The sequence below is a fragment of the Ornithorhynchus anatinus genome, chromosome X4 (genome assembly GCF_004115215.2).
Source record: "Ornithorhynchus anatinus isolate Pmale09 chromosome X4, mOrnAna1.pri.v4, whole genome shotgun sequence".
In the NCBI taxonomy this organism is placed as follows: domain Eukaryota; kingdom Metazoa; phylum Chordata; class Mammalia; order Monotremata; family Ornithorhynchidae; genus Ornithorhynchus; species Ornithorhynchus anatinus.
In genome coordinates, this window is record NC_041752.1 from 775,713 (window position 1) to 788,986 (window position 13,274).

The 13,274-nt window shown below is 54.9% G+C and overlaps 1 protein-coding gene across 2 annotated transcripts; it reads left to right on the forward strand.

Annotated features, from left to right (window-relative positions):
- The first annotated feature begins 47 nt into the window (after positions 1-47).
- NDUFA9 (NADH:ubiquinone oxidoreductase subunit A9) lies at positions 48-13,274 on the forward strand. 2 transcript variants are annotated; one of them, XM_029054361.2, is made up of 12 exons: positions 48-157; positions 261-381; positions 9,678-9,848; positions 10,215-10,312; positions 10,428-10,519; positions 10,869-11,010; positions 11,124-11,226; positions 11,349-11,416; positions 11,500-11,576; positions 11,898-11,993; positions 12,216-12,282; positions 12,863-13,274. In XM_029054361.2, the coding sequence occupies exons 3-12, from the start codon at positions 9,749-9,751 to the stop codon at positions 13,031-13,033; spliced, it is 1,014 nt and encodes a 337-aa protein (XP_028910194.1). In that variant the 5' UTR covers positions 48-157; positions 261-381; positions 9,678-9,748; the 3' UTR covers positions 13,034-13,274. The 2 variants fall into 2 exon arrangements, with proteins under 2 accessions (XP_028910194.1, XP_028910193.1); XM_029054360.2 differs by lacking the exons at positions 48-157; positions 261-381 and adding an exon at positions 5,836-5,938.

Consider the following 13,274-nt stretch of genomic DNA (forward strand, 5'->3'; position numbering starts at 1 on the left):
GTCATTGTCTCCATGGCGACTGAGATGCTGTCAGGAACTCGGTGAAGATGGGGGGCTCTGAACCGGAGGCCAAGACTACACGATGACTAAAAAGCGGGGGAGATTTCATTTCAAACTGCCCTCCCTTCCGTCACCCAATCAGCCATCAGCAGCAGCGGTATTTATTGAACACCCTCTCGGTGCAGAGTATTGTCCTGAGCACCCATTTTGCATAGCAGTGGGGGACAGACAGTAAAAATGCAAAACACGTTCCCGGACAGATGGAGCCCAGCGGCCCGGCCCCGTACCCAGGAGATACCTGCCAAGTTGCCCCGTGGCCAGGAAGCGCCCAGTCCAGTGCTGACGCTATTGATGACCTTGAATCCTCTGCAAGATCCTGAGGTAGGGAGGGCGAAGACCAGATACTGAAGCAGGAAAATGGGCTCTTGACCAGGTGGTCTCTGGGGAGCCGAAAGCAAAAGAGCTCCACCCCCTCGGTCCACGGCTGAACTTCTGGAGGATCCCAAAGCGCTGTGTGGTCAGAAACCCTCCCATAGTTCTACCTCCTCCTCCATCTCCATCTCTGATAGACAATCCCCTCTTCAAAGCCTTATTGAAAGCACACCTCCTCCAAGAGGCCTTCCCTGACTCAGCCCTCCTTTCCTCTTCTCCCACTCTTTTCTGCGTCACCCGAATCGGCTCCCTTTATTCATCCCCTCTCCCAGCCCCACAGCACTTAGGTACATATCTCTAATTGATTTAAATTAATGTCTGTATCCCCCTATAATAATAACAGAGGTATTTGTTAAGTGTTTATTATGTGCCAGGCACTGAACTAAGCGCTAGGGTGGATACGAGCAAATCGAGTTGGACACAGTCCCTCTCCCACGTGGGGCTCATATTCTCAATCCCCATTTTACAGATGAGGTACCTGAGGCACAGAGAAGTGAAGTGACTTGCCCAAGGTCAGTCACACAGCAGACAAGTAGCAGAACTGAGAGAGAAGCCCTGAACCCCTGATGAACCCCTGGTCGTGGGTTTGAATCCCGGCTCTGCCACTTCATTCATTCATTCAATAGTATTTATTGAGCGCTTACTATGTGCAGAGCACTGTACTAAGCGCTTGGGATGAACAAGTCGGCAACAGATAGAGACAGTCCCTGCCGTTTGACGGGCTTACGGTCTAATCGGGGGAGACGGACAGACGAGAACAATGGCAATAAACAGTCAAGGGGAAGAACATCTCGTAAAACAATGGCAACTAAATAGAATCGAGGCGATGTACAATTCATTAACAAAATAAATAGGGTAACGAAAATATATACAGTCGAGCGGACGAGTACGGTGCTGTGGGGATGGGAAGGGAGAGGTGGAGGAGCAGAGGGAAAAGGGGAAAATGAGGCTTTAGCTGCGGAGAGGTAAAGGGGGGATGGCAGAGGGAGTAGAGGGAGAAGAGGAGCTCAGTCTGGGAACGCCTCTTGGAGGAGGTGAGTTTTAAGTAGGGTTTTGAAGAGGGAAAGAGAATCAGTTTGGCGGAGGTGAGGAGGGAGGGCGTTCCGGGACCGCGGGAGGACGAGACCCGGGGGTCGACGGCGGGATGGGCGAGACCGAGGGACGGCGAGGAGGTGGGCGGCGGAGGAGCGGACCGTGCGGGGTGGGCGGTAGAAAGAGAGAAGGGAGGAGAGGTAGGAAGGGGCAAGGTGATGGAGAGCCTCGAAGCCTAGAGTGAGGAGTTTTTGTTTGGAGCGGAGGTCGATAGGCAACCACTGGAGTTGTTTAAGAAGGGGAGTGACATGCCCAGATCGTTTCTGCAGGAAGATGAGCCGGGCAGCGGAGTGAAGAATAGACCGGAGCGGGGCGAGAGAGGAGGAAGGGAGGTCAGAGAGAAGGCTGACACAGTAGTCTAGCCGGGATATAACGAGAGCCCGTAACAGTAAGGTAGCCGTTTGGGTGGAGAGGAAAGGGCGGATCTTGGCGAAATCGTAGAGGTGAAACCGGCAGGTCTCGGTAACGGATAGGATGCGTGGGGTGAACGAGAGAGACGAGTCAAGGATGACACCGAGATCGCGGACCCGAGAGACGGGAAGGACGGTCGTGCCATCCACGGTGATAGGGAAGTCTGGGAGAGGACCGGGTTTGGGAGGGAAGATGAGGAGCTCGGTCTCGCTCATGTTGAGTTTTAGGTGGCGGGCCGACATCCAGGTGGAGACGTCCCGGAGGCGGGAGGAGATGCGAGCCCGAAGGGAGGGGGAGAGGACAGGGGCGGAGATGGAGATCTGCGTGTCATCTGCGTAGAGATGGTAGTCAAAGCCGTGAGAGCAGATGAGTTCACCGAGGGAGTGAGTGTAAATGGAGAACAGAAGAGGGCCGAGAACTGACCCTTGAGAGTTAAAGGATGGGAGGGGGAGGAGGCTCCAGCGAAGGAGACCGAGAATGACTGGCCAGAGAGGTAAGAGGAGAACCGGGAGAGGACAGAGTCCTTGAAGCCAAGGTGAGATAAGGTATGGAGGAGGAGGGGATGGTCGACGGTGTCAAAGGCAGCAGAGAGGTCAAGGAGGATCAGAATGGAGTAGGAGCCATTGGATTTGGCAAGAAGGAGGTCACGGGTGACCTTAGAGAGAGCAGTCTCGGTAGAGTGGAGGGGACGGAAGCCAGATTGGAGGGGGTCTAGGAGAGAATGGGAGTTAAGGAATTCTAAGCATCGATTGTAGACGACTCGTTCTAGGATTTTGGAAAGGAAGGGTAGAAGGGAGATAGGGCGTTAACTGGAGGGGGAAGTGGGGTCAAGAGCGTGTTTTTTAGGATGGGGGAGACGTGGGCATGTTTGAAGGCAGAGGGGAAGGAGCCCTTGGAGATTGAGTTACTTGTCAACTGTGTGACTGTGGGCAAGTCACTTCACTTCTCTGGGCCTCAATTCCCTCATCTGTAAAATGGGGATTAACTGTGAGCCTCACGTGGGACAACCTGATGACCCTGGATCTCCCCCAACGCTTAGAACAGTGCTCGGCACATAATAAGCGCTTAACAAATACCAACATTATTATTATCTTCTGACTCCCAGTCCCGTGCTCTCTCCACTACACCATACGATTATTCTTAATCCTTAAAAATTCTTCTTCAAAATTTAACAATCATTTATTGTTTTAACAATTATTATCCTTCCGTTGCTTTCTGAACTCTTGGGATCTGAGCCTAAACCTTCCCCAGTACCTTAAAAGGAAACACAATTGTAAAGACCAGGTAAATTTCCAAGGTTTTTATTTTACATATACGACGCCCGTGTGACAAACACTCATCTGCTTCCAGCCCCATTAGCCAGGCTACAGTAGAGACACCATGAAAGCCTTGCATGGCTTTAACCCTTAAACATAATGGAAATTTTATATTAAAGATCATTTGAACTAAAGGATTAATAACACAAGCGAAGATGAACAGGTAAACCCCATTTTTAGACACTTTATTTGTAACGTTTCAGCAATTAAATCTCTCCCATGTGCGCAGCTGCCCATTTATTTAGACTCCTTAAGATTCGTGACTAAGTTTCTCTGCCTAGTCCTATTTTAGTTGATGCTTAATAGCCGTTTCAGAAGAGCAAAACTCCAGATTCAATTATCATTCCAAGTTTTCCCTTCCAATCTTAGCACCGTCTTTACCCCAAACAACATTTCTTCACCAAATTCCAATAGTCCAATTTATCCAAAATTATCCAAAAACAGAAGCCATTTCCTTACACTTTTTTTAAAACCACACATTTCGCTAGTTCCATAGTGAACACATCAAGGCAAGTTTCCTTGTACAAGCCATCATGCTTATAACCAGTGGAAAGAGCACAGGCTTGGGAGTCAGAGGTCATGGGTTCGAATCCCAGCTCTGCCACTTGTCAGCTGTGTGACTGTGGGCAAGTCACTTCACTTCTCTGTCCCTCAGTTACCTCATCTGAAAATGGGGATGAAGCCTGTGAGCCTTATGTGGGACAACCTGATGACCCTGTATCTACCCCGGCGCTTAGAACAGTTGTTCTGCACATAGTAAGCGCTTAACAAATACCAACATTATCATTATTATTACATACACACACAATCTCTTTGGTACTTAGAACAGAACGGAGATGTTCTCAGGTCGCCATCAGGAACTCCTCTTCATCAGGGCATGAACTTTCAGGTGGCAGCACAGAAGGACTGTCTCAGACTATTATCTCAAATCTTGGTGGGTGGGGACAGGGAGGAGGGGAAAGGGGGGAGATGAGAGGAAGGAGAGGGGAGGAGGAACGGAGGGATGGAGAAAATAATAATAATAATAATAATGTTGGTATTAAGCGCTTAGAGGAGCAAATACGAGTCAAATATGAGGCGGGTTTGGTGCCTGCCACTATCCCGCATAGCTCCTAAATAATAATAATGATGGCTTTTGTTAAGCACTTACCATGTGCAAAGTGCTGTTCTAAGCGCTGGGAGGGATACAAGATCATCAAGTCATCCCACGTGGGGCTCACAGTCTTCATCCCCATTTTACAGATGAGGAAACTGAGGCCCAGAGAAGTGAAGTGACTTCTAGAGACAGTGACCTCACCGTGGACAGGGAAGGTGTCTGTTTATTGCTACACTGTACTTTCCCAGACGCCTAGTACAGTGTTTTGCCCACCCTAAATGTTTAAATAATCCGACTGAATGAATCAGCGAGGTTCAGTGGAAAGAGCCCGGGCTGGGGAGTCAGAGATCACGGGTTCAAATTCTGGCTCCGCCACTTGTCAGCTGTGTGACTTTGGGCAAGCCACTTCACTTCTCTGGGCCTCAGTTACCTCCTCTGTAAAATGGGCATGGGAGCCCCGGGTGGGACAACCTGATTACTTTCTATCCTCCCCAGCGCTTAGAACAGTGCTTTGCACATAGTAAGTGCCTAACCAATACCAACATGATAATTATTATTCTCTGGGCCTCAGTGACCTCCTCTGTAAAAATGGGCATTAAGACCGTGAGCCCCGAGTAGGACAACTGATTAGAACAGTGCTTTGCACATAGTAAGCGCTTAACCAATACCAACATTATTATTATTCTCTGGGCCTCAGTGACCACCTCTGCAAAATGGGCATTAACACTGTGAGCCCCGCGTGGAACAACCTGATTACTCTGTACCCTCCCCAGCGCTTAGAACAGTGCTTTGCACATAGTAAGCGCCTAACAAATACCAACATTATTATTCTCTGGGCCTCAGTGACCACCTCTGTAAAATGGGCATTAAGACTGTGACCCCCGCGTGGGACAACCTGATTACTCTGTATCCTCCCCAGCGCTTAGAACAGTGCTTTGCACATAGTAAGCGCTTAACAAATGCCATTATTATTAAGAGGAAACTTCAACTTCCAGCTTCTCCCTGCTTCCTAGCCCCTCTCCCTCTATCCCAGCTCTGGGCCTGAGGGCGGGGCAGGCCCTCCTGCGCAGGCGCAGTGATTCTCCCTCGTTCACTCCCCCCCCCCTTGCGCAGGCGCAGTGCCTCTCCCTCGTTCACCCCCCCACCCCCTAGCCTCTTCTGCGCAGGCGCAGTGCCTCTCCCTCGTTCACCTCCCCCACCCCCCCGCCTCTTCTGCGCAGGCGCAGTGCCTCTCCCTCGTTCACCCCCTCCCACCCCGTCGCCCCTCCTGCGCAGGCGCAGTGCCTCTCCCTCCTTCACCCTCTCCCACCACCCCTCGCCCCTCCTGCGCAGGCACAGTGCCTCCCCCTCGTTCACCCCCTCCCTCCCCTCCTGCGCAGGCGCAGTGCCTTTCCCTCGTTCACCCCCTCCCACCCCCTCGCCTCTCCTGCGCAGGCGCAGTGCCTCCCTCTCGTTCACATCCCCCCCCCGCCCCCGGAGGAAGTTTGTCCCCGCGCAGCTGCCGTCGGGCGGGAGGTCCGCGCGGGGGGCTGTGGGAAAAAGATGGCGGCGGCCGTGCGCTCCCGGGCCGCCGGGGCCTTGGCAATGTCACGTAGGTGTCACGGCGCGACTGGCGATCGCGACTCGGCCCGGCTGCCCCTCCCCCCTGCAGCCCGGGGCGACCCCCTCTTGGTGGAGGGCGGGGGGGGGGGGGAGATGAGAAGGAGGGAGAAAAATCATCATCCTTTCATTCAATAGTATTTATTGAGCGCTTACTATGTGCAGAGCACTGTACTAAGCGCTTGACCATCATCTTGTTTGATCCTCATCATCTTGTTTGACAGATGAGGTCACTGAGGCCCGGAGAAGAATAATCATGTTGGGATTGGTTAAGCGCTTACTAGGTGCAGAGCACTGTGCTGAGCGCTGGGGGAGAGACGGGGTCATCGGGTGGTCCCACGGGAGGCTCCCGGGCTTCCTCCCCATTTTGCAGATGAGGTCACTGAGGCCCAGAGAATAATAATAATGTTGGTATTTGTTAAGCGCTTCCTCTGTGCAGAGCGCTGTGCTAAGCGCTGGGGAAGATCCAGGGTCATCGGGTGGTCCCACGGGAGGCTCCCGGGCTTCATCCCCATTTGACAGATGAGGTCACTGAGGCCCGGAGAAGAAGAATCATGTTGGGATTGGTTAAGCGCTTACTAGGTGCAGAGCACTGTGCTGAGCGCTGGGGGAGAGACGGGGTCATCAGGTGGTCCCACGGGAGGCTCCCAGTCTGAATCCCCATTTGACAGATGAGGGAACTGAGGCCCAGAGAAGAATAATAATGTTGGTATTTGTTAAGCGCTTACTATGTGCCGAGCACTGTTCTAAGCGCTGGGGTAGACATAGGGGAATCAGGTGGTCCCACGTGGGGCTCACAGTCTTCATCCCCATTTTACAGATGAGGGAACTGAGGCCCAGAGAAGTGAAGTGACTTGCCCACAGTCACACAGCCGACAAGTGGCAGAGCTGGGATTCGAACCCATGAGCCCTGACTCCAAAGCCCGGGCTCTTTCCACTGAGCCACGCTGCTTCTCATAATACAAGAATAATCATGTTGGGATTGGTTAAGCGCTTACTAGGTGCAGAGCACTGTGCTAAGCGCTGGGGGAGAGACGGGGTCATCAGGTGGTCCCACGGGAGGCTCCCAGTCTGAATCCCCATTTGACAGATGAGGGAACTGAGGCCCAGAGAAGAATAATCATGTTGGTATTTGTTAAGCGCTTACTCTGTGCAGAGCGCTGTGCTAAGCGCTGGGGGAGATCCAGGGTCATCACGACTTGTTCATTCCGAGCGCCTAGTCCAGTGCTCTGCACGTAGTAAGCGCACAATAAATACTATTGAATGAATGTCCCACGTGAGGCTCGCAGTTCATCCCCATTTTGCAGATGAGGTCACTGAGGCCCAGAGAAGTGAAGTGACCTGCCCACAGTCCCACACAGCTGACAGGGGGCAGAGCCGGGATTCGAACCCATGACCTCTGACTCCCAAGCCCGGGCTCTTTCCACTGAGCCTCGCTGGGCAAAGTCACTTCACTTCTCTGGGCCTCAGCGACCTCATCTGTCAAATGGGGATGAAGACTGGGAGCCTCACGTGGGACCACCCGATTCCCCTGTGTCTCCCCCAGCGCTTAGAACAGTGCTCTGCACATACTAAGCGCTTCACAAATACCAACATTATTATTATCATTATTATTATTATTCTCTTGACCTTGGGCCATTCACTTCACTGAGCCTCAGTGACCTCATCTGGAAAATGGGGATGAAGACTGGGAGCCCCACGGGGGACAACCTCATCACCTTGTATCTCCCCTCCCCCCCAGCGCTTAGAACAGTGCTTTACACATAGTAAGCGCTTAATATAATGCCATTATTATTATGTGCCTAGCACTGTTCTAAGTGCAGGGGTAGGTACAGGGTAATGAGAAGCAGTGTGGCTCAGTGGAAAGAGCCCGGGCTTTGGAGTCAGGGCTCATGAGTTCGAATCCCAGCTCTGCCACTTGGCTGTGTGACTGTGGGCGAGTCACTTCACTTCTCTGTGCCTCAGTTCCCTCATCTGTAAAATGGGGATGAAGACTGTGAGCCCCACGTGGGACAACCTGATTCCCCGATGTCTACCCCAGCGCTTAGAACAGTGCTCGGCACATAGTAAGCGCTTAACAAATGCCAACATTATTATTATTAATGAGGTTGCCCCAGGTGGGGCTCACAGTCTTCATCCCCATTTTACAGATGAGGGAACTGAGGCACAGAGATGAATAATAATATGGTATCTGTTAAGCACTTGCTATGTGCAAAGGACTGTTCTAAGCGCTGGGGTAGATACAGGGTCATCAGGTGGTTCCCCCGTGGGGCTCACAGTCTTCATCCCCATTTTACAGATGAGGGAACTGAGGCCCAGTGAAGTGACTTGCCCAAAGTCACCCAGTTGACAAGTGGCGGGGCCGGGATTCGAACCCACGACCTCTGACTCTCAAGCCCGTGCTCTTCCCACTGAAGAAGAGGAGGGGGCCGACGGATGAAGGGGAGCGGGGGTGAGGGATGGGGAGGAAGAAAGACTCCCCCTCCAAACTCTAATCTTGTTGCGCACAGGGAATGTGTCTGATTATAGTTATATTGTCCTCTCCCAAGCATTTAGTACAGTGCTCTGCACCCAGTAAGCCCTCAATAAATACGATTGAGTGAATAAATGAACGAGGAGGGGAGTGAGGGATGCGAAGGAAGGGGAGGGGGCCGACGGATGGGAGGGATCGTTTCTATCTGTTGCCGAATTGTTCATTCAATAGTATTTATTGAACGCTTACTAGGTGCAGAGCACTGTACTAAGCGCTTGGAATGGACAAATCGGCAACAGAGACAGTCCCTGCCCTTTGACGGGCTTACGGTCTAATCAGGGAAGACAGACAAGAACAATGGCAATAAATAGAGTCAAGGGGAAGAACATCTTAGTAAAACAATGGCAAATAAATAGAATCAGGGTGATGTACATCTCATTAAACAAAATAAATAGGGTGATGAAGATATATACAGTTGGAATTGTCCATTCCAAGCGCTTAGTTCAGAGAAGCAGCGTGGCTCAGTGGAAAGAGCACGGGCTTGGGAGCCAGAGGTCATGGGTTCGAATCCCGGCTCTGCCACTTGTCAGCTGTGTGACTGTGGGCAAGTCACTTCACTTCTCTGAGCCTCAGTTACCTCATCTGTAAAATGGGGATGAAGACTGTGAGCCCCACGTGGGATAACCTGATTCCCCTGTGTCTGCCCCAGCGCTTAGAACAGTGCTCGGCACATAGTAAGCGCTTAACAAATACCAACATTATTATTATTATTAGAAGCAGCTTGGCTCAGTGGAAAGAGCACGGGCTTGGGAGTCAGAGGTCATGAGTTCGAATCCCGGCTCTGCCACTTGTCACCTGTGTGACTGTGGGCAAGTCACTTCACTTCTCTGTGCCTCAGTTCCCTCATCTGTAAAATGGGGATTAACTGGGAGCCTCCCGTGGGACAACCTGATTCCCCTGGATCTACCCCAGTGCTTAGAACAGTGCTCGGCACATAGTACGCGCTTAGCAAATACCAACATTTTTTTTTTTTTTGCTCTGCACATAGCGCTCAATAAATATTATTGAATGAATGAAGGAGGGGGAGGAAGGCCGGGGGACAAGATGAGAAAGACACAATGAGGACCTCTGGCACACACTCGGAAATGGAGCTGCATTAGGCGAAGAACGGGGCATGGGGCTGCTGGAGCGGTCTCTGTGTCCCCGCAATCTGTTCTGGGTTTAACACCACTCCCGCTCCTGCCTGTCTGTGCCACAGGACCGGGCACCGTCGCCCTTGCCGCGACTGGACGTGCCGTGCTGCCCCTGCGCCCGCTCCACCATGCCGTCATGCCCCACGGCCAAGGCGGGCGCTCCTCGGTCAGCGGCGTGGTGGCCACCGTGTTTGGCGCCACTGGATTCCTGGGCCGTTACGTGGTCAACCACCTGGGTAAGGTTCGGCGGGGGGGCGGCTGCAGCCAGCCGGACCCCTCCCAGAAAGGAGTGGCCCCGGGCAACGGGGCCGCGGCCATCTCCGAGGCCTGGGATCCCGTGGCCGCCAAGCCCGAGGAAATCTGGCGGGGGAAAAACAGGATCTGCTGCTCCGATGGGGACTCCCGGCCCCGCTGCCCAAACCGAGGGGAACGTCGGTCCGTGAGGGCGTGGAGACGGGTCATCCCGGACCCGCTCCCTCCAGCCAGACTCCTGAGGGGGCCAGGTGGGCTGGGGGGAGACGGACCTGTAGTCTCGGGCAGCCCTTGCAAGGGCGGGTAGGCGTGGGGTGTCCGGCTATTCTCGAGTGCTTTGTCCCCACCAGGCCGCATGGGCTCCCAGGTCATCATCCCGTACCGGTGCGAGCCGTACGACATCATGCACCTGCGGCCCATGGGGGACTTGGGCCAGCTCCTCTTTATGGTAGGCATCCCCGGGGCGAGGAAGAGACCCACCGGGCCTCCTCCGGGGTGGTCTCGGGGTGCGGGCGCGGGGGTGCCCGACGTTTGCGGCTCAGGGTTGTTTGCTGCGGCCACAGGAGTGGAACGCGCGGGATAAAGAATCCATCCGGAGAGCCCTGGCACACAGCAACGTCGTCATCAACCTCATTGGGCGGGACTGGGAGACCAAGTGAGTCCGGGAGGCCGGCGAGACCCCCCCCCCGCCCCACACCCCTGGTCCTCGGGGGGGGTCTTCCTCTCCCGCCAAGGTGGCAGTGAGAGAGACAGGCTTGAGAGTAGAAAGTGATCATCCTGCTGCTGGCCCGGGACTGGCTTCTAAAATTAAATCAGGGTTCCGCGAGAGACGTCTAGTCTTGTCCTCCCTAGGAACCTGGGCGGAGCTGGCACCTCGGGCACGGTCAGAGGGAGCGAGCGGGGCACGTCTGTCGACTCCCCACTGTCTGACCCGGAGCCTTTAGTGATGGATGGTCCCACCACTCTATTTCCTTGCCCTCCCACCCCGTCACCGCCCCGTCCAGGAACTTTGACTTCGATGACGTCTTTGTGAAAATACCCCAGTCTATCGCGCAGCTGGCTAAGGAGGCGGGCGTGGAGAAGTTCATACACGTGTCCCATCTTAACGCCGACATGAAAAGTTCATCTAGATACCTGAGGAATAAGGTAGGAACCCCCGATGGCCGCAGAATATAGGGGGTGGGGGGAGGTCCCTTGACGTCCCATGATTGGCCGTGCCCACCTGCCACCGGCTAGCACTGACCCTGGGTTTTGGCCAGGCCGTGGGAGAGAAGGTCGTGCGGGAGGCATTCCCAGGAGCCGTGATCTTGAAGCCCAGTGATATCTTTGGCAGAGAAGACCGTTTCCTCAATTACTTTGCAAGTATGTGCCCCCCCGACGGGCTAGCCTGGGACCGGGGGTTGGGGCAGCCCCCTCCCGCGGGCCTGTCCAGCCGGGCAGTGCAGCGGACAATCTAGCGGGGACACTTGGGTTTCCCCTGGCAGACAACCGCTGGTTTGGAGGGATCCCACTCGTGTCCCTGGGCAAGAGAACAGTGAAGCAACCGGTGTATGTAGGTATCCGGGCTCGGGGGGGAGGGGTGGTGGCGGGGACACGCATGGGGACCGGGAACCAACCCCCAACCGGTTCCCTCAGGTTGTGGACGTGTCCAAGGCCATCGTCAACGCCATCAAGGATCCCAGCACCCAAGGGAAGACCTTTGTCATTGCAGGGTAGGTGACTCGTGTTTGCTTCCGAACACCCACACCCTGCTGCTCCGTCCGCCGATCGGGCGGCCAGTCAGTCAGCTAGTCAGCTCAGGGGTGTTGACTGAGCGCTGGGAAGAAGCCAGCACCAGCAGCAAGGCACGAGGAATTCAAAGCCTAGCGGGTGAGACAGGGGAGCTGGAGGAAAGGTCACTTGGAGTGACCCTCAGAAAACAGGCCCCAGCGGTCAGCCCAAGGTCTCCACAAGGTGGGCGGTGATGATGGGGGGGTGGGTGGGGGAGAGGGCGCGCATGGGAAGCCCCCCAGCCTGACATCTGGGTTCTGCAGACCCAACCGGTACCAGCTGTTCGACCTAGTGCAGTATGTCTTTGCCGTGGCACACCGCGTCTTCCTGCCCTACCCCATGCCCCGCTTCGCCTACCGGTGAGTCCCCTGCCCGCCGGCCACTTGCTGCCCTCGGGGACAACCAAGTAGAGCCTGCAACCGTTCCGGGGGGACGGGGGCGTCCCCCCGGGCCACCCCGCGGCTGGGGGTGGGCGGTAATCTGCTTCAGCTCGAGAGGAGCAGGGCCCCAACCGATGGGGCGGAAACACAGCTGCGGGTTTGACCAGACAAGCTCGTGGTTCTCCTCCTTCCTGATCCCAGCTGGGTGGCCAGGCTGTTTGAGATGAGTCCGTTCGAACCGTGGACCACGAGAGACAAAGTGGAGCGGGTAAGGGGCTGCCCCGCCAGCCGATTGGCCAACTGGCCGTCGATCCCCGTCCTGTAGATTGGGGACACGGGCACTTCTGGGTGGTGGCACCCCTGGCCCTGTCCCAGCCTCGCCTTCTGACCTTGACCGTCCACCCAGGCACGAGGAAAATTCAGGAGGCAGAAGTCTCTTCCTACCCCGGGGCGGGAAGCGCTGAAGGAACGGGAGATGATAACCACAGTGATGATGGCATTTATACAGCGCTTACTCTGTGCTAAACACAGTTCCACACACGGGAGTGGACCCAGAATAATCTGGACTCAGTCCCTGTCCTATTTGGGACAGAAGGTGGGAGAGCGGAGATCTCCGTTTGACAGAAGCCCAGAGAGGTTGAACAACTTGCCCAAGGTGCCACAGCAGTCAGAGCTGGGATGCAGTGCCCCTTGTTGTTCTGTGGTTCTTCTCCCTTCCTGCCTCGCTCCATCCCTCGCACCCTAACTTCTTGGGGCAGTCCGACAGGCGCCTTCCAATGCTCCCCGCCCCCAGAGCCCAAATCAGGGCTGGTCCAACCCTGCCGGGCGCTGTCCGTGTGTCCGTCCAGATCCACATCTCGGACCGGAAGCTGCCTGACCTACCAGGGCTGGAAGACCTGGGGATCCAGGCGACGCCCCTGGAGCTGAAGGCCATCGAAGTTCTGCGGCGACACCGCACCTACCGCTGGCTGTCGGCCGAAATCGAGGACGCCAAGCCAGCCCGGACCGTGAACACCTAACCACCCCATCCCACCCCGCCCAGACCCCTGGGCCCAGAGCCTCCGGGTTCCTACCATTAAAACTCTGTTAAAACATCTGCGCTAGATGTCCACCGCAGCCTCATTTCTCTCCCCTGACCTCCCGACCCACCGCTGCTGGGTAGCTCTCCTGAGAGATGTTGCTAAGCTAAGCCCCAGTAATTCACCAGTCATCCATCAATCGATTCATCTGTCAATCAATAAACGGTATGTACCAAGCATC

Bases quoted from the DNA above. Each gene is read 5' to 3' on its own strand.
- NDUFA9 (XM_029054360.2), top strand. From the start codon at position 5,890: ATGGCGGCGGCCGTGCGCTCCCGGGCCGCCGGGGCCTTGGCAATGTCA. The intron at 10,520-10,868 runs GTGAGTCCGGGA...CGCCCCGTCCAG, and splicing joins GGGCGGGACTGGGAGACCAA to GAACTTTGACTTCGATGACG. The intron at 11,577-11,897 runs GTAGGTGACTCG...TGGGTTCTGCAG, and splicing joins AAGACCTTTGTCATTGCAGG to ACCCAACCGGTACCAGCTGT.